We start from the raw sequence: 26,151 nt of genomic DNA on the forward strand, positions 1-26,151 counted from the left end.
GCGGGATATAAATGCGAAAATAAAATAAATAAAATAAAATAAATAACGAACGTTGTGGCAGGGGATGAATTTGTGAGTAGCTGAGGAAGTGTGCAGTGACTCACAAAAGCTCCTCCCCGGCCACAAATGTAGTCTTTAAGGTACTGCTGGGACTCTTGGCCCTTTTCTACCAGGTGGGGTTTGTGCCTACAGCATGTGAGGAGGGGAAGGGACTCTAGCAGCCTAACACGGCTGGAAGGAAGAAAAGAAGGGGGACGTTCCCATAATGGGAATGTTAGTAATGGCTGAGTTCAGACGGGCAGTTTGAAGCGGGAGGGAGTCGTGGCAAAAAAGACCCGGAACACTTTGTGTTTTCCCGGTCACACTGCATCGACTGATACTGGGGAGGAGGCCCAAGGGAACGTTCACACCGTTGGCCAGCCCCTGGCAGAGGCACAGCTGTAAGACGCGGCTTTCTATTTGGTAATCTGGAGATATACGCTTATGCATAAGCGCATAAGCCTCTGAGGACAAGATCGTAGGACGTAGCTATGTGAGGTTAAGATCTCCCCTTCTTGCTTAAATCTGTGTAATCTGTTATGATATTTTATTGTAATTTATTGTTTTTAAACTATATGTTATTGTTTTAACCTGGCAGACTGTGCCCTTGTTAGCCGCCCTGAGCCTTCGGGGTAGGGCGGGATATAAATGTAAATATAAATAAATAAATAAGGGCAAAAGAAAAATGCTGCTTTTGGTGTTCACACTTTGTTGGTGCGGGATGGACACGGGATAAATCGCACTTTCCAGGGTTTGATACCACTTTCACTTGGTATCTTTTAAACTCGGGAGGGAAGCGTTACGAGACGGGTTGAGTACGCTGGGGAACGCCGGACAGATGTGCCTGTGTGAATGGGCCCTTTAGTCCGTTTGTGAAACGTTTCTGAAACGTGCCTATATCGGGCCAAACTGCCAGTCTGAACTTGGCCAATAAAAAGGAATGACTGCAATAACGATTGATACAAAAACAAATGGAATTTTTGAAATGCAAAAAAACCCAAACCGATTGCCCATCCCCAGGGTACGATGTTTATACATCATGCAGCAAATAGCGGACGTTACCCCCAAAACCTGTGGTAGACCTGGCAGCAGCCTCCAGACATGCGTTGAGATGTGTGATATCAGGGCCTATGCCTTGCTGCAAACAGCGAGGAAGCAAAGTGTTTTTGGGAGGTAACCAGGAACGAGTGAGCCCGCTGTGATCATCCTTGTTCACATAATGATTGCTTGTGATTTTCTGTCTCTCCTCCTCCACCACCCAACTAGAATATGGAGAATTTTTGCACTGCAAAGGGAAGAAATTTACTGACTTTGAGGAGATACGTCAGGAGATCGAAGCAGAGACTGACAGAGTTACTGGATCCAACAAAGGCATTTCTCCAGTCCCAATCAACCTGCGAGTCTACTCCCCCCACGGTAAATACCGTCTTCACGCCAGCTGGGGGGGTGTACTGGCAGTGGAATTTATGATTCAGTCACTTCCAATGTTTGTCGGTGCCCAGGGGTCATTTCATAGAAAAAGAGGTGCATGAGCTCACTAGCATAACTCATTAGCATAGCTTATTTGCATATGCCACACCCCCTGACATCACCGGAAGTGTGTCAGAAGGCAACACCCACCGCTCAGACTCCACTAGACTGTTTTGGATTGCTAGCCATGGGGGGGATCCTTGTGCTCCTCATGGCCTGGGGCTGCTGGGAGCAGGGGCGGGGCTTGTTGCATGTGCCCACCCCCTGGGCTCCTTACTGCCGGAGCTCTGCCCCTGTGCGCTCCTGCAGGAAATGACCCCTGTTGGTGCCCATGGAAAGCTTTTATGTTCTCTTCAGTGTCTCAGTGAAGAAACCACTTCTAAAACTGTTTTCAGATTTCCGTATCCCAAAGTCTGTTGCACTGATGTAATTCACACTGAGTCTCGGTGAAAAAGGTGGACTATAAATATCATAGATAAATAAGTAAAAGAAGATGATGGGAAGAGACAGAATGCTACGTAGAGGTTTATACTTTTATGTGCAGTGTGGAGCAAATAGATAGGGAAGACAAGTCTGTCTGTCACTGGACTACAGTTCAGTCCAATGAAATGCGTTTGCAGGATAAATGAAAAGTAAGTATGTATTCACGCCAATGGGTGTATGGCAATCATTGCCCAAGATTCAGTGGTGGTCACTAGCTTGGGCGTGTAAAGTGCTATCAAGTTGCAGCTGACTTATGGCGACTCCAACAAGGGGCTTTTAAGGCAAGTGAGAAGCAGAGGTGATTTGCCGTTGCCTTCCTCTGTAGAGTCTTCCTGAGTGGTTTCCCTTCCAAGCACCAACCGTGCTTCGCTCCCGAGATCTGACAACGAGGTCGAGCTATACTATGCTGTCTTTCCTCTTGGTCACTAGCTTAGCTAGCTTCCAAATAAAGGATTAGACAAATACATGGAGCAGAAGTCTATCTAGTTAACGGTTGTTAGCTACAATCTTTGATTACCAGTTGGCTGGGACAAATACAGGGGGCTGACTATCTCCACCTTACCGTCCTTGCAGGTTAGTTTCCTGTAGGCTGAACAAGTTGAGCATTCATTCTGATCTAGCAGAGCAATTCTTAAACTAATGCTGTTAGGAGCCCTGTGGGCAGGGATTTGGCTTTCAAATGATCACACTGATAACTCAAACCATCATCTGCACTCCGAGCTTTTGAACACCGTGTATTTACTTTCTTCTGTGAGCTGTAAAATGCTCCACTGACATATAGAAGAAGAAGGCGTCTCAGAGCGGCTTACAATCTCCCCCCCCTTCCCCTCCCCACAACAGACGCCCTGTGAGGAAGGTGGAGCTGAGAGAGCTCTGACTGAGAACCGCTCCTGAGAGAAGAGCTCGGAGAGAACTTGTGACTGACCCAAGGTCACACCAGCAGCTGCAAGTGGAGGAGTGGGGAATCAAACCCGGTTCTCCCAGATTAGACTCCGTGTTCCTAACCACTACACCAGACTGTTTCTATTAGGTATCCCACATCAACACAATGGTTTTCTCATGCTGGACATCTTCCTCTCTTCTTTCGTCCTCATTTAGTCTTGTGTTTGACCTTGGTGGATCTACCTGGGATGACTAAAGTTCCAGTTGGAGACCAGCCACCTGACATTGAAACCCAGATCCGCGACATGCTCATGCAGTTTGTCACCAAAGAGAACTGCCTCATCCTAGCGGTTTCGCCAGCCAATTCCGATCTGGCCAACTCAGATGCTCTCAAGATTGCAAAAGAAGTCGATCCCCAAGGTAAGCCCAGCTCTTGTTTTTAGAGTAACCTTCATGGCTCTTCGGTTTCTTCATGTTGCTTCCCCTAAATTCCGATGAGCATGACGTTCCAGAGGCTAGAGACAAATGAGGAATTTCACATTATCCTTTTTAACCCGTTTTGAAGCCGTTTTTGATCCATCATGGAGTAAACCGGTATAGGGCTGCCATTTCACACATGGCTTTCCCCTTCTGGTAAAGAGCTGGATCTGAAGCGGTTTGCCATTTCAGACTGCCCCGCTTTTCCCCCCTTTTTCCCCGCCATTTCCCCCGCCATACGGGCAATCTCCGCCTTTTTTTTTTGAACATTCGCTTTAGAGCGCTATAGTGCTATAGCACTATAACAAAACACTCCAGGCATTCCAATGGGGTTTATATAATGCTGTTGCGTTATAGCGCTATAGCGCTATAACGCTCTAAAGCGAACACCCCCCCAAAAAAGCCGGAGATCACCTGCGCGGGCGAAAAACGGCGGGAAAAAGTGCATTGGAACCGGGAGAGGAAGCTGAAGACTACTTGGAAACAATGCTCCCTCTAAGCTGTGGAGTCTTGTGAGCAAAAATTCTACTTTGTGAGCTACTGGCATTAAAGTTGTGAGCGGGTGATTTGGCTGCTGTATAACTTAGTTTCCTTTGGAGCCATCCTTCCTGAGCTAAGACAAAAATGTGTGAGCCGGAGGCTAAAAAACTGTGAGCTAGCTCACACTAACTCAGCTTAGAGGGAACACTGCTTGGAAGCAGTTGACAGGTAAAACGCTTCAGCCCCATTTCCTAATCGGGACAGAAGCGTTTGTGTCTGAAATTACAAATATATTCCGGTAGGGAACCGGTTCTAAAACAGTTCTGTCTGAAATTACAGACCAGAAACCGTTTGGGAACCGTTCCTCTTCCAGATTATATCATCTGTCTGAAATTCCTCAAATATCAAGCTGCTAAGATCAGGTTCTTAACCGATGGCTGTCAGTGTGCCAGGTTGTGAAAAACTGTACGAGAGGGCCATTTATAACAACCAGAATGGCCAGCCACAAATAGGTGAAGCAACAAAAAGGTATTTTAGGCCCTGTTCACATGGAGGATTTGCCGCGGGAGAGCAACGATTGCATGGCAGATTATCCAGGCGCGATCATACCACAACATCTGGGAAGTGGAGCGCACCTGTGGCAAACCCGTGGCGTACCGCCGAAAATGCGCGATTAAAACCTACCTGCTCGAAGGTACTAGCAACCGGTTTGGCTTGGGCTGCCTCCGGAGTCCCTCAGTGTGATTGCGCCGGCCGCGGCTTTTCCCTCCGGCCCCTTTTTGATGCGCAGGTGCGGAGGGAAGGAACCGTGGCATGCCGCCGATGCGTGGGATTGCGTTATGGCGGCTCTCATTTCAGGTGCGCACAACATTCGGTTATGGCGGTTCTAATTGTGGCGGCGCAAAAAACCCCGCCTCCCCCCCCCGCGTTATCCGGCCCGTGTGACCTTAGAAGAGTAAACGTATTTGCAGCAAATGAAGACAACGTGATGCGTACCGTCCACTGAAAATATTATACTTTGCAGTTCATGCGGTCCAGCCAATTCCTGCGGGGTTGTGGTGGATATCTCACTGAAAGTGCTGAATGACAATTTTAAAAAGGGAAATTCTGTGCTGGGATGACCAAGAAAGGATCTGCAAACGAAGCGGTATAGTGTAGAGAAAGTGGATACAGAGAAATTGTTTTCCCTCTCCCATAATACTAGGACTTCGGGTCCTCCTACGAAACTGATTGGCAGTAGATTCGAGAAGACAGCCAGCCCTGCTTCACACGACAGGTAGCTGACTTGTGGGACTCACTGCTACAAGATGCCGTGATGGCCACTGGTTTAGATGGGATTTTAAAAACAGTTGGATAGATTCATGGAGGATAGGTTCTGTCGGTGGCCTTGGTAGCTGAATGGGACTTCTGGGCTCTGAGACCAGAGAGCAGTCAGCAGGGGAGGGCTGTCTGTCTGCACACCCTGTGGCATCTGACTGGCCACTGTTTGAATCTGGATGCTGGACTAGACGGACCGTTGATCTGATGCCCTATTACGTTCTTATGTACGAAGACATATGCGGTCCTGTCAAGTACATGCTTTTACATCCTTAAGGGTCTGCCACGAGGCTGAATTTCAAAAGTTCTCCTTTGAATGAAGGGACAGGCTTCCATTGCTACGCTTTATCACCCAGATCATCCCACAGAAAGGCAGCTGGAATTTCTGCTCTATGCTGCTTTTCTCAAACAGCTAGCAAGGTTGTCTCTTAGATAGGGGTTCTTTCGTAGAAAAAGAGGTGCAGGAGCTCATTAGCATAACGCATTACCATAATGTATTTGCATATGCCACACCCCCTGACATCACCGGAAGTTTGTCAGAAGGCAACACCCACCGCTCAGTCTCCACTGGACTGTTTTGGATTGCTGGCTATTGGGGGGGGGGGAACGTGCAGATCTGTCCTCGCAGAGGAGGGAGGGCTTGTACCTGAGTAAAACTTGGTCTTAAAGCTGCCACTGGACTATTTTGGACCGGGGCGGGGGGCTCTGCAACTTACCTGGCTGCTTCTTGCTCTGACTGAGGGCTGCTGGGAGCAGGGGGCGTGACTTGTTGCATGCGCCTGCCCCCTGGGCTCTTTACTGCCGGAGCGCCGCTCCTGTGCGCTCCTGCAGGAAATGGCCCCTGCTCTTAGAGAACTTGTCCTGTGTATAGCTGGGCATTTGACTTTACGCTAACCAAATGTCCTGGTCCCCTTTTGCTACTGACATATGGGAATGGAGATCTCATCTGTCAGACACAGGGGATGAAGCCAACTAGTGGCATGAAGCTGACCGAGGGACTGCCGCATAACTCTCATTGGTTCAAGGTGTGCCACTGTCTGCTTATGCCCTGACAGGCCAACGTACGATTGGAGTCATCACCAAACTGGATCTCATGGACGAAGGCACGGATGCTCGGGATGTTCTAGAGAACAAGCTGCTTCCACTACGGAGAGGTATGGGCCCCTTTTCTTCTCCTCCCCTGCAACATTCTTCTTCCCCCTCCTGTCATAGGGGGGACTATGACTCCTCGTTTCTTACTAAACTTCCACTGTGGTAATGCTGACCTGCTCCAGTCTCAGGAGCATCATCCCAAGGCTCAAGATAAAAATCACTTGGGGTGTGCAAAAAGATTCCAAAACCTCAAAATGGGTTAAAAAGGTCAAGCGCAAGAGCAACAACATCCGATGCTGGAATTTTAAGTTAACGGTCTGAAGAAACACAGACAAATAACCAAGATGGGTAGTTGCGTTAGTCTGTCGGTAGCAGTAGAAAAGAGGAGCTGTGGTGGCTCAGGTGGTTAAGACGCTGAACTGCAGGCTGTGGAAGGTCAGTAGTTCAGCAGTTTGAGACCCAAGTGTGCCGCAAGACGGAGTAAGCTCCCGTCTCTAGTTCCAGCTCCTGCCAACCTAGCAGTTCGAAAGCAAGAAATTGCAAGTAGATAAATAGGGACCACTTCGGTGGGAAGGTAACAGCGTTCCGTGCGCCTTGGTGTTTAGTCATGCCGGCCACATGACCACGGAAACGTCTTCGGACAGCGCTGGCTCTTCGGCTTTGAAACAGAGATGAGCACCGCAACCCTAGAGTCGGATTCGACTGGCTTTCGAGCAAGAGAACCTTTACCTTTACCGCAGTAGAAAAGAGCGAGAGCCCAGTAGCACCTTAAAGACTAACAGAATTTGGGGCAGGGGATGAGCTTTTGTGAGTCACTGCTCACTTCTTTAGAGGAGGAGGAGGAGGAGATTAGATTTATACCCTGCCCTTCACTACCCAAAGGTGTCTCAGAGTGGCTTACAAACTCCTTCCCCTTCCCCTCCCCATAACAGACACCCTGTGAGGTGGGTGGGGCTGAGAGAGCTCTTGACAGAAACTGCTCTTTTTCAAGAACAGCTCTTATCAGAACTACGGCTTGCCCAAGGTCAACCAGCCAGGTGGAAGTGGAGGAGTGAGGAATCAAACCCGGTTCTCCCACATTAGAGCCCATGCACTTAAACCACTACAATGCGCCGTGTGACTCACAAAAGCTCCTCCCCTGCCACATATTTTGTTAATCTTTAGGGTGCTCCTGGACTCTCGCTCTTTTCTACTGCTACAGAGAAACAACCGAGTTGTCCAGCAGTGAAGGACTTTCTCAGATTTACCAGGATGGTGGAGGGCTGGTTTGGGCCTCTGCCCCAGAAATTTGCCCCTTTAAAGAGCTGTTGCTGTAACAGGAGATTGGTGACGGCTTGGTGGGAAGTAGGTCTTGGCTTGGGTGGCCGACTGGCCACCCCCTGCCGCCTCCCACAAGGAGAAGAGTCACTGCAAGATGTTGGGGGTGTCACTGGGCACACGCGGCCTGTCAGGCCACTTTTAAAAACATGCAGGAGGTGAGTGATGAGGATGGCATACTGCCACATGTATCTGGCTCTGAATTCAGTATTAACCACCGCTGGCACCCCGCCTTAAACTTCTTAACAAATTTCGTTCAGGTTCCTGGCATCTTTATCTGTTTAACTGTATGCGGGGCCCTTGGAAAAAAGCAAGTCAATCCAAAGATTTTTAAAGACTTCTTTTAAAAAGTCCAGAGAAGGTAGCAAATTGTGACTCAAATAGGTCTACATAGGTCAGGGCCACAAAATTCAAAGGCGTCCCCCTGCTAACAGGGAACAAACACATGTCTTTTGGGTACTTTAATACTTGGGATCTAGCCTGTGTATACCAAGGTCCAAATTCAAATCAACACTTGGAAAAATTGGGGGCTGGGGTGGGGAGGTTCTTAAACAGAAAGGTTTTTTTTAAAAAATTTATAAACAGAAGAGAAGCCACATTCATTTAAGCAATATGGTAGGGCGAAAATAAAATTACAGAAAGGAAAATGTCAAGTAAAGACAACAGAAAACCGTTCCTTACAAAACTCTGTGCCTACTGGAGAATAAAACTTAAAGGCGGCGGGGGGTGGGCGAGACATATATGCACTTGGAGAGAAGGGGGGTTGTCCTTGGGGTGAAGCAGCAGCTTCAGGAGCTGAAACTGACCAGGCGGGGAACGAGATGTGGAGACAAGTCAGTGAAGCAGAGAAGCAGGACGCCAACTGTGAGGCATGGGTAACAGGATGAGTCCCAAATGGGCTACAAAAAGTGGGGCTGATTTTTCTGTGATTAAGGAGGGGATGGGGGGTTGGCCTCAGAAGATGGGAAGAATAAAAATGCGATCTTTCGAAGATGAACCAGCCTGAAAAGAAATCCTATGTCTTTACTACCGTACCCAGGGGAATTTTCTCCTTTTGCATGGAGTGTCTAAAGTGTTCCCTTGGGAAGATTTGGAAGTCAGATATGGCTGGGTACTTGTCATGACTGGGAAAGGGCCTATATTGTCTTGAAAATCTGGGTTGTTAGTTAGGATCAAATTTTCTGGGAAGAGGCTCTGAGGGCCTTAGGCGAAAATAACCCTTGACTGAATCCCTCCTAGGGTGGGTATTTGTGTGATCGATAGAGGAGCCGGCCTGCATTCCTTTCCGCCTCCATGTGACTCGCTGCCTTTTGATATCACCTTAATTCAGGCTCCATCTGTTTTTACTAGGCCCACCCTGAGGTGTACACATGAACAGAAAAAGGGGTAACCAGCCGTGACAAAAAAAGGGGAGGGCAGCAATGCTCCCTCTAAGCTGTGGGGTCGTGTGAGCAAAAATTCTACTTTGTGAGCTCCTCTTATGGAAATACTAGAGATAGAAATACCATTATCCCCAGAACTCTTTCTGTTAAATATGCTACCTGATGGAGATAGAGCAGATGAGAAATATATTATTATATATATAATCACAGCAGCATAGGCTTGCCAAGTCCCCCCGGGGGGCGGGGAAACCCCCGCCCCAGAGGCCCGTTCCCCGTCACCGCTGGATTGGGCCCCGGGGGGAACTCCACCCCGACGTGCACGTCATCAGGAAGTGACGCGACCACACCGGGCACACTGGGGGCGGGGCCACGGTCATCTGAGGGAAAACTCTATGTTTTTCCCTCGGATGGTCGTGGCCCCGCCCCCAGCGTGCCCGGCATGGTCATGTCACTACCAGGTGATGTGCATGTGGCGTGCGCGCTCCAGGATCGACCCAGGAGTCCTCCGCTTCAGGACGAGGTACGACTTGGCAACCCTACAGCAGCACGTATTCTGTTTGCCAAGTATTGGAAACAAGAGGGAATACCCTCAAAGAAAGAACTAATCTATAAAATATTAGAAGTGGTAGAAATGGATGAACTATCCACAATCTGACAGAGTAAAGATGAAGTATTGTTTAAAAATAGATGGAAAAAATTGTATATTTGGTTAGACAAGAAATAATGTATAAAGCGATAAGTAGATGACTCCAAAAAGTTTACTATCTTGCTGAACAAGATTTGTAAGATTACTTTACAATGGCTGCGGTCACACGGAACAGAAGCTACACAAGTGAGACGGAAAACAGGCGGAGTTTTCGGGCGCGATCTCACCAGCACATCTGAGAAGCGTAGCACTCCCGTGGCTCAACCGAGGCTTCCAGCCGAAACTGCGTGGCAAAAAAGTAGTACCTCGGAGGTACTAGTTTCCAGAAACTGCGGGGCAAGGGCGGGCGTCTGATCGCGTTTCCGGTGGCATCCGGCGCCCGCCCATGTCCCCTTGCAAATAAGGTGGGTTTTTTTTGTCCAAGTCTCTGTGGATGCGCACACGCACCCAACGGAGCATGCGCATTTGTCGTGTACACACACAAAAAAAACAGTTTGCCGCAGCGCACGCTTCTTCGTTGCGCGCCGGCTTGTCCTGTGATCAGCACCTCTCCCTTGCCATGGAACCTCCACGGTACCTCCACAGAACCTCCACGGGAGGTCTGATCGCGTAACAGCGCAGTAGTTTGCCCCAGGGCAAACAGCCATGCTTCTCCCCCGCAGTTTCCTGCCCGTGTGACCGGGGCCTATGTATGGTTTTCTAAAAATTCAAAAATAAAACATTAAAAAAAAAAAGGTTGTGAGTGAGCGATTTGGAGCCATCCTTCCTGAGCTAAGACAGAAATGTGTGAGCCAGAGGCTAAAAAACTGTGAGCTGGCTCTCACTAACCTTAGCGGGAACACCCCAGGAGTGAGGGCCTCAGGGACAACAAAACGACTTCAGGTCTACCACAAGCAGGACCGGTTCCGAGTTCTGAGGGGTCCTGGGCAGGGAGTGATCATCATCATGGCTCCCTTCCCACCCCCACCCCATGTGTCCCCTCCCCTTCCTGTCGTGCCCTTTCCCTGTCAGCTTGCCGGCTTTCCCACCAGGAGTGCCCCCAGACCCTTTGCTGCAGCAGGGGTGGTTGGAGCATGCAGCTGGGTGTGTAGATACCATAGCTGCCAGGAGCACCGGCTGCTGTGGATCCTTCCTCAGGGCCTCTGGGCAACACATGCATTCAGGGAGTGTATGTGATAGAGCATTTGCAAGCAGGCCGGGGGGAAACGTCCCTGCCGGTGCAGGAGCTGGGTCAGCCGCCCTGGAAGGCAAGCATTACCTAGAAATGAAAAGAACTAGTTGCTGCCAAGCTTGATTTTGCTCTGGAAGTTTGTGTGTCTGACTACGAAGGTATGACTGTGGATCCACAGAAGGTTCGCCATTTGAAGTATCTACCTGGCCCAACACTAACATTTGCATGTTTTGTGCAGAAGACCAGCAAGAATGATTCCTGGTCAGATTTTAGATCTACTCCTTTGAATGAGAGGGGAGGTGTTGAATTCAGAACTCATTTCAGGGCCAGAAACTGTGAGGTATCCTCCTTCGATATATAACATATTATATTTTAATAGATAACATACGTATTATATGGTGCGTGCTTAAATAGCAAGGTTCTGCTCCGAACATAACCGGAAGGAGCCCTTTCATGCATACGTTTATGATGAGAAAACTTCTAGTTCCATTTCTATGACGAAGGACAGCCCTGGCGTTATGAGATCTCTGCCAACAATCCCCTTGCCAGTTTTTTGCAACCATACCTTTGCAAGCTACGAGAACTTGCAGGGGAGAGGAGATTCCCGTTTCTCTCTGTTGGTTCTTGCCACTCCCCCAACCCACCAATGCACGTTTTTAACCTCCACGCTGACTTGTGTTTTCTTCCGCATTGTGTACTCCTCCCATCCACACCTCACATGTTTCCCCTTCCCTTCTCTCCCCTCTGTTGGCTCATCTATGCCCCTTTCTTTCCATCAAAATTTGGGGGTTACCTGTGATCTCACAATGTAGATTTTTTTCTGTAAACCTGGGTGCTTCTCTGAGTTTGTAGAAAAAGTCCTCCCCACCCATACTTCTCCTCATTGTGTGGATTTTTTGATCTGCACACTGCAGACAGGGTTTGGAATTAGACATGTAATTTGTGGATGGAAAGTTCTAAGACCTGGGAATTCAAGACAAATCGTCTTGCCTTCTCAAGTATCGGAGTGCTGGATCACCTCCCCAGCCCCCAACGTTTCCTGGTTTCTCCTTGTGAAACTTGTAGCCCTCTTTTTTTGGTGGGGGGAAGAAGATTATTTTGGTTTTCTCTAACAGAATTATGTTGCTTCCATTCAAAACCTGGAGACAGCAAAATTTCCTGTGGTTCTCATCTGTTCCTGGACGACACAGCAGTGGTTTCCATTTTCATTTCCTGGCAGTCATCTGAATGAAGGATGTAACTTTCTTTGAGAACACATTTCAAACTCTCCATCTACTTCCTGGTCCTGTAGTTATATCCATCACTGTCTAATGCCTTAGCCACCTGACTTTTTGGCCTGTTTTTCACCTAGGTTACATCGGAGTGGTCAATAGAAGTCAGAAGGATATTGATGGAAAGAAGGACATTTCAGCTGCTCTGGCTGCAGAGAGGAAGTTCTTTCTGTCTCACCCAGCATATAGGCACATGGCTGATCGCATGGGCACCCCCTTCCTGCAGAAAACACTGAACCAGGTACTGATCGCTTGACAGAATTAACTTGGCCAGGATTTCCATGAGGAATGTCAGAAACAGAAGTATTGAAAAACAGGCTCAGTTTGCAAAAAAACCAACAACCCCTGCTTGTTCATGGGGGCAATCACTCTGGTATTCCCTCTCTGCTCTCTTTATGTAGTAAGCCGACTGAAAATGAAAATTTTCAACTAACTTCAGTGTCAGGCTCCTTAGTCAGGTCACGCCACACAGGGCTTCATAAGAAGATAGCTGTTTATTAGTGGATCCAGTACTAAAGAACACGTGTACAGCTTGTGTCAGGAACGGCCGTCAGTACTAGGGCCTCTGACTTATAGTGAAATCAAACATTCCCCCTGTAAGCATGAGCCAATGGATATAGCAAAGCAAGCGGGCATAGCAGAAAATCCGTTAACTTCCCCAGCTGTGTAAACTGCAGCTGGAACATCTACAAGGTCAAGCGTAAGATAGCACACAGTAGCTGAGCAGGAGAGAGCTGAGAACGAGAAGGAGGGTACCCCTCCACATTCCAGATCTATGACAGGGCTACCTGACATCCCGCTAGTGGTGACATCCAAATCCAGGCACCTTCACTGGAGTTAGTTCTTACCCAATAAGTAGGATTCTTGGTCAGAATTAAACTGTGGTTGAGAATGCTGTTCACTGGAAAAGAAACTAACCTAGAAAAAAATAACCTCAGTTAGTGAAACCTTCCCACATTCAGGCAACATAGTTAATTGGAGAATTCTGTCTTTAGTCTCAGCGCAGGAAGATGAAAAGAGAGAGGTAGTACAGGGGCCCAATATTTAGGTTAGCTTCTTTTCCAGTTACTGGAATTCTTAACCATGATTAAACTGAATTTTACCATGCTTAGTTACTGCGGTTTAAGACCATTGAGATTTGTGCTCTTAGACTGGAGTAACTGTGCCTAAGATTGCAGTGTTTATTACCAGAAAAGAAGTTCACCTGTGTTAGTGAGGACACTAAGGGAGCTTTCACACATGCTAAATAATGCCGTTTCAATCCACTCCAGAGACCGTTTGCAAGTGGATTTTGCCATTTCACACAGTAAAATCCAGTTGCAAAGTGGATTGAAAGTGCGTTATTTAGCATGTGTGATGGCACCCCTACATTATGACAATGTGATTAATTGTAATTAGATGACAGTACTCTTCTTCTGTCTGTGAAGGGTGGGGAGGACGTTGGTGCAGAAACCCAACATGTAACATTAATTGAATGTATGATGGCTGGAATCTGCAGGACTTAGGCTAATGGTTATACTTATTTATTTATTTAAAATATTTCTATGCCACCTTTCCACCCAAATAGAGTCCCCGAGGTCGCAAACATAAAAACAGCATTTAAATGATGTACATTCTATGAAATGAAAAGATATAAATAAATATAACAACACAATAGGGGAGGAGGATCAATGGTAGTTACTGGGGGAAGCCATGAAACTTTGGTCAGTGAAATGGTAGGATAAGAGTTGAATCCATCCTACAGTGACTGCGGAAAAGTAGTCTGGTTGGCATCAAACAAAACAAAATCTTCACCCTCTGGCGGAAGACAACAGTAGAGGGGGACAGATGAATCTCCCTGGGAAGGGAGTTCCAAAGTTTTGGGGCCAAGACAGAGAAGGCCCTTTCTTGGGTTGCTACCCATCTAGCCTTAGGCTGGGGCACCTGAAGCAAGGGCTCTGAAGACGACTGGAATGGACAGGTAGGTTCATACGGAAGAAGGCAGTCCTTAAGGTGAGCTGGCCGTTAGCCATTTTGAAATTGGAAGCAAATTTAGCACCAGTGTAGGTGAAAAGACTGGAGTGATATGGTCCCTATGACCAACTCCAGTCAGTATTCTGGCCACTGCATTCTGTCCCAAAGGTAGCTTTGGGACAGTCTTCAAGGGCAGCCCCACATAGAGCACATTGCAGTAGTCTACTCTAAATGTTACCAGGGCATGCACCACAGTGGCAAGATCTTTTAAGCAAATGTCTCCTTATCTGAATTCATTTTGTCCCCTTCCCTCATCCCCAGTACTGGTAAATACCAGTCAACTAGTGATGGACAGAGCTGCCGCTGGTCCTCTTCTGCCACTGTGCTAGGCCAAAATACTTTTCTGCCATCGCTGTAGAGTGGATACAACTCTTATCCTACCATTCCTCTGAGCAAAGTTTGACGCGTTCCTCCTGTCTAAGAAGCCTTCCCCCCCAACTGAAGTTCCTGTTCCTCTAACAGAAGGAGGAAAGCTCCCTTGGGTGGAGGAAGCCCCCTTTGGGCAACGTTGGATCCATTGCATTGAACAAGATTTTTTTTAAAAAAACTGATCTTATCAACTTTACCTTACTGCACAGCAATTGACCAATCACATTCGAGACACACTGCCAGGCCTGCGGAACAAACTCCAAAGCCAGCTCCTTTCCATTGAAAAAGAAGTGGACGAGTATAAGAATTTCCGCCCGGATGACCCTGCCCGCAAGACCAAAGCTTTGCTTCAGTGAGTGACTTTTTCTATGGGTTTATTTGTTGCTTTTCAACTCGCAAAGTTATTTTCCAAAAAGAAAAGAAAAATCCACATTAATGATGTTGGGTCAAGGTAAAAGGTAAAGGTAAAGGTTCCCTTGCTCGAAAGCCAGTCGAATCCGACTCTAGGGTTGCGGTGCTCATCTCCGTTTCAAAGCCGAAGAGCCAGTGCTGTCCGAAGACGTTTCCGTGGTCATGTGGCCGGCATGACTAAACACCAAGGTGCACGGAACGCTGTTGCCTTCCCACTGAAGTGGTGCCTATTTATCTACTTGCAATTTCTTGCTTTCGAACTGCTAGGTTGGCAGGAGCTGGAACTAGAGACGGGAACTCACCCCGTCTTGCGGCACCCGGGTCTTGAACTGCTGAACTACTGACCTTCCACAGCCTGCAGTTCAGCGTCTTAACCACTTGAGCCACCATGTTGGGTCAAGACACGCAATTAAAAACACTTTTTAAAATGCGCTAGCTAAATTCAAGAGAAAGAACCATCAGGATCAGCAGGGGAATGGCTACTGTGTATGGAGCATCATAAAGGAGCAAGCTGCTCAGTTTATCCTTCCCACGCTTCCGTCTCTCCTCTTCAAAGCTTTAGTCATAGAGTGAACAAGGGCCTTCAGCAGCTCTCTCTTCAAACTTATGCCGGCTGGAAAAATTGGATACTAGAAGTACCATGATAAGAGCATGCCGAGTGTGCTCATCTTTATGTTTAGGTTTAATGTTACCACAATCTCTCTCAGCCTCTTTTGATTTCCTGACAGTTCCAAGCTGCAGACAATTATTTAAATTAAATTAAATGCTGGCTAAATTAAATGCTATTCTGTCAGGGGAGCTATTGGGATGCTTAAATAAGGTGTCTTACTCTGAGCGGCTGTGCCAATGTGGTTCTGGCCAAATCGACACCCTTCAACACTGTCTATTCGACTGTGATTTACTTAATAAGGCAAGAGATCGTTGGATAAAACCTTATAATTTGAGGGTTCTTTTAGCAGAGGTGGATTTTATTATTACATTGGCAGTTGCTAAGTCCTTTTCTCGGTCGATGAAGATTAAAAATAATTAAATTTTTACATTATGTAAGCAAATGTGTTAAATAAAGGTCCTTCTTTTTTTAGTCTTAGTGTGACACTGTTCAGAGCTGAATTGGCTGTAACAGCAGTATCATCAGGGGTCATTTCGTAGAAAAAGAGGTGCAGGAGCTAATTAGCATAACATTAACATGACTTATCTGCATATGCCACACCCCCTGACATCACCGGAAGTGTGTCAGAAGGCAACACCCACCGCTCAGTCTCCACTGGACTGTTTTGGATTGCTAGCTATTGGGGGGGGGGATGAGCAGATCTGTCCTCGTAGAGGAGGTAGAGCTTGTACCTGAATAAAACTTGGTCTTAAAGGTGACCCTGGACTGTATTGCACCCGGGGGGGGGGCTCTGCAACTTACCTGGCTGCTTCTTGCTCTGACTGAGGGCTGCTGGGAGGAGGGGGTGGGGCTTGTTGCATGTGCCCGCCCCCTGGGCTCTTTACTGCCGGAGCTCTGCTCCTGTGCGCTCCTGCAGGAAATGACCCCTGAGTATCATTAAAGTAAAGATATAGAGTGGAGGGACCTTGCTACTAAGACATTACATCCTCATTACATTGACGCCCATTTTAGGGCATCACCTGCTTTTGAGTGGAGCATCTGCCTGCCAATCTTTGGGGCATCTTGGTGATGTGTGTGGGGATGGAAACAACCCTTTCACTTTATTGTAACGCGTAGCAACAGAATCCCAAGTTGGCAGTCAGGTGAGACATCAAGGTCAACTCCTGCCCTGAGTGAGTGGGGGGACCTCGGACAGCGCGATGCATCCACCTGGGCAAGCAGCTCTAGAACAGATGACGCCCCTGTCTCCATCCCAGCCGTCTTCACTTCCAAGGAGGAAGGAACACAGAGCAATCCCCCCCCCCCAATACTGCTCAGATTTGGTGGGGAAAGATCGACAGGAAGGAGGCATTCCACAAGAACATACCACGCCAGTGATAGCACATTTGCACTGGTTTCAGATTTGCTGGAAGCAAATCTGAAACCAGTGCAAATGTGCTATCACTGGCGTGGTATGTTCTCCGTGGCATTCCTTATCAGGAAGCAACCTGCAGACTTTTGCTCCAACTGTACTTTCTGAACCGTCTTCCAAGGTTCATGTAGAGGACAGCGATCCATTTGCTTGCACAGGCAAGGCAGGATATAAATCTGAAACAACAATAATAATAATAATAAAATGACCGGAGCATGGGTGATGGGAATTCCAACAAAAAGATGGCGTCACAGCTGGCTCATAAGCAATGTTCCCTCTAAGCTGTGGAGTCTTGTGAGCAAAAATTCTACTTTGTGAGCTACTGGCATTAAAGGGGTGAGCGAGCCATTTGGCTCCTGCATAAATTAGTCTGCTCTGGAGCCCTTCTTCCTGAGCTAAGACAAAAATCTGTGAGCCAGAGGCTAAAAAACTGTGAGCTAGCTCACACTCATTCAGCTTAGAGGGAACACTGCTCATAAGCCAAAGCTGGCATGAAGCCCAGTGGGTCCATTTCCATGCTCTTATTTAATTTAGTGAAAGTACTTCCAGGCTGGTATGCTTCCCTTCATGGTGTCGATCCTTTTTCTGTATAGGATGGTTCAACAGTTTGCTGTGGACTTCGAGAAACGCATTGAAGGCTCTGGGGATCAGATTGATACCTATGAGCTGTCTGGAGGTGCTAGGATCAACCGTATCTTCCATGAACGATTCCCCTTTGAGCTGGTGAAGGTAAAACATTCTCTCCACCTTTCACCTTCACAGGTTGATTTTCTGTCTCTCAACTAATTATCTCATTTTGTTCCTTCCTCTCCCTTTCCCTTTATTATTATTATTATTATCCCTCCATCCCTTTTAAGTGTGTAAAGAACTTTACAATGCTTATGCTGCTTACTCTAAAAAAAAACCCTTAACGTAAGAATATAAGAAGAGCCCTACTAGATCAGACCAAGGGTCCATCTAGTCCAGCTTCCTGTTTCACACGGTGACAACCCCAGACCGTGAAGATCTTTCCCTGCTGTCGCCCTTCATTACCTGGTATTCAGAAGTGCACTGCTAGTAAACAGAGAGGTTCAATTTGCCATCATAGCTGATAGACCTGTCCTCTGCAAATTATTAAACTAGTGGCCATCACTGTGTCTTGTAGCAGTGAATTCCGTGAGTGGGTTTTGTGCTGTGTGAAGAACTTCCTTTGTGTCTCTTTTGGACTCGCTGCCATTTTACATTATAAGGTGAAGGTCACATAGTACACGAGCATTGACTTCCATTTTCTGTGGTGGATACCTGTCTACTGTTCCAGCCGATGCATTTGGTACATCAGTGTTTAAGAACATACGGGAATGGACCACCGCTGATTAATTTTCCTCTTGATGCAGATGGAATTTGATGAGAAGGAGCTCCGTCGAGAGATCAGCTACGCCATCAAGAATATCCATGGTATCAGGCATGTATCATTGCAAGAGAGGCAGAGCCTCCCCTTCATTGCTTTTGTGCTCTCTCTAAAGCTTATGGGTCCCAGAAGCCTTCAGAGGTATGGTAGGTTGGCAGACAGGCAGAGACCCTTGCCTGGGCTATTTGATTTTGAACATGGTGGTAGGTTCCACTGTTGGTCCCTGTTGGCTTTCCGCTGTTACCTGAGGCAAGGTAAAGCTTCCCTTCCGTTTTCTGTGGGAAACCATGTGGTGCAATCTGAAAAATGAATCAGCATGGGAAATAACATGCTTACCCCACCTCAGCAGTTGTTTTACATTCCTTTTCTAAATATGAACAAGGGTTCAGTCTCACAGTTGGTTCACGAGGGTGATCCAGTCCACAACACATCTGTTCACCTTGGTGTCGAACATGCTGGTCAGGCTCGCAGAACCCTCTGGGCAGCGTGCAGTGTACCAGTGATGAGTTGCAGCCAACCGGGAGCTTCGTAAGCATCCTGATTTTCGAGATGAATCATTGAGAATGTTTAATGCCAAAATGGACTGTGTCCCAAGATGCGTCACATGACGAGCATCCGGCCTATAAAGAGACATGACATGATCCTGTCAGGGAAAAAAGTGAATCCTGTCAGAATAGGAGTTTTAATACTTTTTATGCCAACTTTTAGTCAGCTTCAGTTTAGTTTATTGTAATTAGCCATTGGCCCTTACAAAATTACAACACACAAATTGTGAACTGACTGTAGGTTAGAGTCAGAATAGACAAAAATACCAAAGATGGTTAACAGAATAGGACTAATTTAATACAGTGGCCTAAACGATGCCCCAACTTCTAGTCAAAACTGGCTCACAGGACTACCCCTCCTCACACAAGTGGCAATTGAAATTTAACCTGAACGTTGCTTGGGAACGGGATCCTCGGGTGACCTGTATCCAGATGCCGTGGAGGAGAGAAGGAGGGTTTGGACCCCATCACTGATGACCTTGTGAGTGTCAGTGGGAACTGGGGAGGAGGGGGCTCTCAGCTGGCGTTGGATCTAGGCATGAGGGAGGGGGCTCCACCTGGGTTGCAAAAGGAGCTTTACCAAGCCCCCGGTGGGCTGCAAAGGTGTGGCTTTTATGTGGCGCTCGGTCCAGGAGATGCAATTTTGACCAGCCTGTGCTTAGCAGGCCAAAACAATCCCTTTGCTTTGTTGAAAACCGAGGAGGGGGGAGCTCGCCATCTTAAATTCCCCCATAAGGGCAAAACAGTGTTTGAATGTTCTGGGCAGAACAATCCCTTTGCTTTGTGGAAAACCGAGGAGGGGGGAGCTCGCTATCTTAAAGTCCCCATAAGGGCAAAACAGTGTTTGAATGTGGACCTCCTGGTTGCATACCGTGACCAATCTGGTTGAGTCTATTTTGTGCCCTTTTGGCACCCGTGTGATTTCTTGTGCTTTCTGACATCTCCCTGAAATCAGGGAAGGGGTAGGGGAGAACGTTATTCATCCCGTACGAGACCCAAATAATAAAGGATAACGTAGGGACAGAGCTTGGGTGCTACAGCTGTACCTAGAGGTTTCGAACCGTAAAGATCTAGTGTTCCCACAAGACGCTGGGCTCCCCTTTCCCATGCCAGTTCCCACCACATTGGGTGGGTCATCCAGTGTTCCCTCTAAGCAGCCCCGTAGCTAGGGAATTCTTTGGGAGGGGGCCTCGGGGGAGCCCGCCAGCTTATTAAATGAAAGTACAGTGCAGGTGGTAAGTTGGAGCACTTTGGGGGCAGCCCAGGAGGGAGGGGGCCCAGAAGAAACTCTATCTGGGGTGCCGGGCCCCAGAGGCCCCATGTTAGCTGCGGGCCAGCCTCTAGGCTGAGTTAGCGTGAGCTAGCTCACAGTTTTTTAGCCTCCAGCTCACACATTTTTGTCTTGGCTCAGGAAGGAGGGCTCCGGAACAAACTAATTTATGCAGCGGCCAAATGGCTCGCTCACAACTTTAATGCCAGCAGCTCAGAAAATAGAATTTTTGCTCGCAAGACTGCACAGCTTAGAGGGAACATGGGTCATGGCTAGAAAACAAAGATCTAAAGGCCTATATAGAAGTTGCAAGAGACCCAGAGGTGCCCCCACCAATGTTCCCTCTAAGCTTTGGAGTCCTATGAGCTAATATTCTAGTTTGTGAGCTCCTGGCATTAAAGTTGTGAGCGAGTGATTTGGCTTCTGCAGAAATTAGTTTGCTCTGGAGCCATCTTTCCTGAGCCAAGACAAAAATGTGTGAGCCGGAGGCTAAGAAACTGTGAGTTAGCTCACACTAACTCAGCTTAGAGGGAACACTGGCCCCCACTGCTCTGTGTCTCTCCCTGCGTCTTGTCCATAATACCTAGTTGATACTAGATGTGTGAGCATCGCACTGCCCCCTCACTGAATACTCTGAAGCAGGGGTGGGTGGGTGAGCAGTGTGTTTTAACTAAATGTTCCAAGGAGGGAGCAGGAAAAGAGACGCAGAGTGCCCAAAAGCTATTGTAACGTTTCAGCCTGTATCAGAAAGCAGACCCCCGTAGGATTCCTCCCCCCTAGCCCCGAGTTTTTAAGTTCCACCCGGCACAACCAAGCTGGTTATCTGTGATGTCAGCAGCTGCTCCGAAATTTTATATGTAATGCTATGACGTTCTCCTCGCCCCATCCCAAACCCTCCGTCTCCCTCCCGCTTTGTCTTATTCCCCCCCACCTCGTCCTGGGTGTTTAGAACCGGTCTGTTCACGCCTGACATGGCCTTTGAGACCATTGTGAAAAAGCAGGTGAAGAAGATTAAAGAGCCTTGCCTGAAATGTGTGGACATGGTCATTTCGGAGTTAATCAATACCGTTAGACAGTGCACCAAGAAGGTAACCTGGGAGTCAGCATGGAGTCCCAACACCGCTCATGTCCACCCGCCCGCTGGCTGACGCACAGCATATGTGATCCGGGCGACGACCCTGCCTGCCTGCCAGTGACACTTTGTCGTTTTTCTAACCACCCTCCTTAACAGCATGACTAGACCTGAGGGAATCCGACTGGGAGCTTCCTAGCCAATCAGAAACAGATGGAAAAGCTTAAGGGGTGTCATCAGCCGCAGCAGCGGTGTCCTCCAGTTCGTTTGACGTGGGGGAGCTCTTAGAGTCCCACTGCAGTTGCACCGTGAGGGAAATGACTGCGCCCTGCCGGCTCTCAAAAAGATCATTGCCATTTTTAAAAGAAAAAGAAAAAGAAAAAAAAGATTGCAATTCTCTCTCTTCTCTAGTACCATTCAACTTGATTTCCACATTAATTTCAATTTGGGGCTTGCTTCAGACCTTCAGCAGTTCAAAATGGGATATGAACAGGTTATAAATTCTTCAGGCGAAGACAATTCAGGGTAGCATGGCAGATGCACATTTAGAGTGATTGCAGCATGTCCTTGCTTCCCAAAATATGATTACCAGCAGTTCGAATGTTGCAAGAGCGACATGCTTCCCATGTCAAGGAAGTGTGTCAGGGCATAGTCTTGCCCCGCCCCTTTGTGAAATCTGGCCAGTTTCCTTCCTTTGCTTTTAAATGTAGTAAACACCTCTGTTAATAAGATCTAATAATTGCTGTGTTGTACCTTGGGGGTCTGTTGACCATATAATCAACTTTAGTTATAATATTGTTCATCCATTCCCTTAAAAATAATTCAAATGCTTTTTAAGATTAGTCGCAAAAAGTGCTGTAGTCTAGAAGGCGACGTGGTGGGTACTAGCCAATAGGTGTCCACCACAGCCAGCTTTTCCCTGGTTCATACTGGAGCATGATGGGAACCTACTACTGGTGTTGTCCCCGTCCCCCCCCCCAGTTCTCTGCAGAACATAAACATGCATGTTTTGGGAAGGCACGGACAATGCTGTCAGACCATCTCTACCACTTTTGAAATGCTACACTGGTCTTCCTCCTTAATGAGTGTGTGAGTGTGTGTGTCTCTCTCTCTCTTAGGGAGCTGTAAATGCAGGTTCTAAAACCTCTGCAGCTCGGCATGATTTCTGATTGGCTTGGTTTGTGTCCTGCCCTGGAACAGCAGCAAGTAGCTGAAGAGAACTTTAAAAAAAAGAAATGTCTCTCCTCTCTTGATTGCTTCGCCACCCTTTCCCAGTCTCTTGGAATGGGTTGTCCTGAAGGTTTCTATCTTCTGTTCTCTTGGATTATGATGGGCTGTTATTTGGGGGGGGGGCACACACGGGGTTGCCATTTTCTCTCCCCAAACCACCTTCCTAAATTCTTGCACTCCAACTCACTAAAGCTGAGAAGTGTCGAGGCCAAAGAGATAGGAGAGACACCATCGTTTCTCTTAGCTATGGCTTGCTGCTTTAGGTAGGCCACCAGGTACTGCCCGCCCCCCAAAGGCATTTGATTCCCTTGAACGTGGGCACTTGGAACCCTCGGCATGTTGGACCAGCTGGCCATTTGGGAACAGGTAACTTCGCAGGGTGAAAGGTGGAGTGTTCTTGAATGTTCTTCGTGGTGGACTGAGGCCGAGTGGGAAACAAGGCTCATGGTAATGCTGGCCAGAGGCCATGAAGACGGGCTTATGTGCCACAGCCCAGATTGGGGGCAAACAAAGAGGGTACACCCCCTCAGAGGTTCCTCAGGGTTCTAGAATGCTGGGAGGAGCTTTCCTTTTTCTACCCTGCTGCCTTCCTTTTGAGGGGTGTGGGTCTGTGGCTGTGGGGAGCACCCAGAAATGTGCCATTTGGGTCCATAGGCTGCCAAGTATACAGCATCATCTAAATAAATGGATCGGAAGGGCCAACCTTTCATGTCCCCCTCCTGCCACCACTCTGTGTTAATTTTCCCATCAGCCAATCACCATTCTCTTTGTTTCTACAAATCCCCTTTCTGTCTGTGCCTTTATTTATTGACTGGCTGATTTGTCCTTCATAACACCCTACATTTTCTTTCTCTCCCCCCTCCACTCCGACCCTACACTCAGAGTAGCTAATTTGTCCCGATAGTGAAATTGCCTTTAAAGTTGACATGAAGGATGGTTGGTTTCCTTCTCCCCAGTTGATATAAGAGTGTGACCAAGTGAGCTGAGAGTTGACCATTTTGTGTTCTTCTAAGGGGCCACGGTGGCTCAGAGGTTAAGACGCTGTGCTGCAGACCAGAAGGTCTGTAGTTCGGCAGTTCGAGACCCGAGTGCCACGTTACGGAGTGAGCTCCCGTCTTTGGCCCCAGCTCCTGCCAACCTAGCAGTTTGAAAGCAAGAAATTGCAAGCAGATAAATAGGTACTGCTTCAGTGGGAAGGGAACAGCGTTCCGTGCGCCTCGGCGTTCAAGTCATGTCGGCCACATGACCACGGAAACGTCTTCGGACAGCGCTGGCTCTTCGGCTTGGGAATGGAGATGAGCACCACCCCCTAGAGTCAGATTCGACTGGCTTTCGAGCAAGGGAAACCTTTATCTTTACCTTAAGGGGCTGTAGGATGATGTGAATGGAAAAGGTAGAGAAGAAACACAAATGGAGGGCTGAGGCTGGGGGGGGGGAACAGGTGACCAGTCTGGAGTAAGATGTGACCCCTGCATGCAGTGCTGACCACAAGATTTTTGGTGCCCCTGTGCCACAGGAATAAAGGAATGCCACTTCCACTCAGGCTATCCTTGCTGTGGCTTGTCCCCATGCCCCCACCACCAAGCCCAAACCTGGCAAGGAGGAAAGGCATGGGCGTGGGACAGTGGCACCTGAGTCTGCCACTTGCTGCATGTCATGCCACTGCCCAGGGGTCGTTTCGTAGAAAAAGAGCTAGGGGGACTCATTAGCATAACTCATTAGCATATGCCACACCCCCTGACATCACCGGAAGTGTGTCATAAGGCCACACACCCCGCCCCCAACGGTCCTGGCTGCCACCGCCGGCCTTGCAGCTCCACTGCCGAGCCCCATGAGGGGCCCGGCAGTGGACCTGCAAGGCCAGCGGGAGTGCGAGGAAGCCCCACGAAGGCCCTCCCTGGCCCCAGGCAGGCAGGGGTGGGGAGAGGCAGGGAGGAAGCAACTTACCCTCCCTCTTCTCCTGCCTCCTCCTGGCTGAATGAGGGCCGGAAGCGGGGGGCGGGGCTTCGTCATGTGCCCCGCCCCCCGTACCTCACCCGGGGGAACTGCGATCCCCCGCAATATGACCTCTGCCACTGCCTCTTCCATGCGAGGAGGGAAGACCACAGCTGCCCACTGTCGAGGCACGTTCTGTGCCCAGGGCCGCCACAGGTTACTGCTGATCCCACAACGCCACAGAAGGGCAAGCTTGGCATCCCTGCATCTCAGGCATAGTGTGGCACCCTGGGCAATTGGGCGGGCCATCCTTGTCTGAATGGGAGGACATGGTGGAGAACTGGGGGAGAAAGAAAACCAGTACTAAGGGAAAAAAATGAATTTCTGTATGATACCTGTCGCTGGTAGAGGATTAAATTAAGGGTGAATTCATACATGTATGTTCATTTCATTTAGGCCTGCAGGGTCACCTAATAGGGATCCTAAGTCCCCCCGGGGGGCAGGGAAACCCCCGCCCCAGAGGCCCGTTCCCTGGTGCCGCCGGATCGGGCCCCGGGGGGGACTCCACTCCGACGTGCGTGTCACCCGGAAGTGACGTGGGCACGCGGGGGGCGGGGCCACGGCCATACAAGGGAAAATTCTATGGTTTTTCCTTGTATGGCCGTGGCCCCACCCCCAGCGTGCCTGGCGTCCTCCCGTCACTTCCGGGTGACATGCGTGGCCCTCCCCTCCCGGCGAAGATAGACTTGGCAACCCACTCAGGGCTTTTTTTCTGGGGGAATATGCTGGAACGGAGTTCCGGAACCTCTTCGACAAAATTCTTTTTAAAGCGTTTAAAAGTCCATGAGTTTTTAGTATACAGATTGAAAACGTCACTTCCCTCTTGAGAGTTCCGGCGCCCAAAAAAAAGAACAAAGGCCTGCTTTGCACCGCACATCACAGCCAGCGCTCCCGTGTTTGCTTCACATCATCTGAAACACAATGCTTTTCAGCGTCGTCAGTTCACATGTTCAGCTGCAAGTCTTCAAAAGTGTTGAATTAATCAATTGACGTGCATGCATGTACGAATTGGCCCCCACAGGGTGACTAGTAGTGCGGTAGCCACGGGGTGACCAACAGCCTCAGGAGCAAGCCATATGGGCTGTAGGTGCTCCCAGCAATCCGCCATAAGTTGACTCCAATGGCCATTTCAGGTGAGGAAAACAATGCAGGGCATCTGTAAATTTTACCCCCGTGGGGCACATTGTGGCTACCCAATGCTGTTGAATGTTAGGAAAACAGCACTTGGGGAAGCTGAACAAGTTTAAAAGACCCTGCGAGCTCCAGACGCGGGATTCCAAGTGCACCTTTGCTTTGGCTCCCAGGTTCTTTTTGAAGAAAAAAGTCCTTTGAGTAGCTGCCTTGAAAAGGTAGAGCAGTCACAGATGGGGGGGTTGGGATGCTGCTGAAGCACTGGAGGCGGCCCTTATACGGCAGGAGGTTTTAGGAAGGCTCTGTCAGATTCTACCAAAGGTATCCTAAACTTGGTTAAATTAAAAAAAACACACACCCTCTATAGCAGGAACAACCAGAATCATTAGGGCCAACTAGAAAAACATCATTAATCATTAGTTAAGATTAGCTGCGGTGGCTCAAGTGGTTAAGACACTGAACTGCAGGCTTTGGAAGGTCAGTAGTTCAGCAGTTCGAGACCCGGGTGCCGCATGATGGAGTGAGCTCCCATCTCTAGTTCCAGCTCCTGCCAACCTAGCAGTTCGAAAGCAAGAAATTGCAAGTAGATAAATAGGTACCACTTCGGTGGGAAGGTAACAGCGTTCTGTGTGCCTTGGTGTTTAGTCATGCTGGCCACATGACCACGGAAATGTCTTCGG

General features: G+C 48.4%; 1 protein-coding gene across 1 annotated transcript in view; it reads left to right on the plus strand.

Moving 5' to 3' along the window:
* Positions 1 to 26,151, plus strand: part of LOC107111402 (dynamin-1) — a gene marked incomplete at its 3' end in the record, with an annotated part of 70,491 nt that overhangs the window by 5,379 nt on the left and 38,961 nt on the right. The window contains exons 3-9 of the mRNA XM_015412370.1: positions 1,306 to 1,455; positions 3,091 to 3,294; positions 6,204 to 6,302; positions 12,108 to 12,268; positions 14,619 to 14,761; positions 17,435 to 17,570; positions 18,215 to 18,282. Coding sequence (XP_015267856.1) covers positions 1,306 to 1,455; positions 3,091 to 3,294; positions 6,204 to 6,302; positions 12,108 to 12,268; positions 14,619 to 14,761; positions 17,435 to 17,570; positions 18,215 to 18,282 — 961 coding nt within the window. The remainder of the gene's footprint in view (positions 1 to 1,305; positions 1,456 to 3,090; positions 3,295 to 6,203; positions 6,303 to 12,107; positions 12,269 to 14,618; positions 14,762 to 17,434; positions 17,571 to 18,214; positions 18,283 to 26,151) is intronic.

Source organism: Gekko japonicus, unplaced genomic scaffold (assembly GCF_001447785.1).
Source record: "Gekko japonicus isolate JY-2015 unplaced genomic scaffold, Gekko_japonicus_V1.1 scaffold4676, whole genome shotgun sequence".
NCBI classification, from domain to species: Eukaryota; Metazoa; Chordata; class Lepidosauria; order Squamata; family Gekkonidae; genus Gekko; species Gekko japonicus.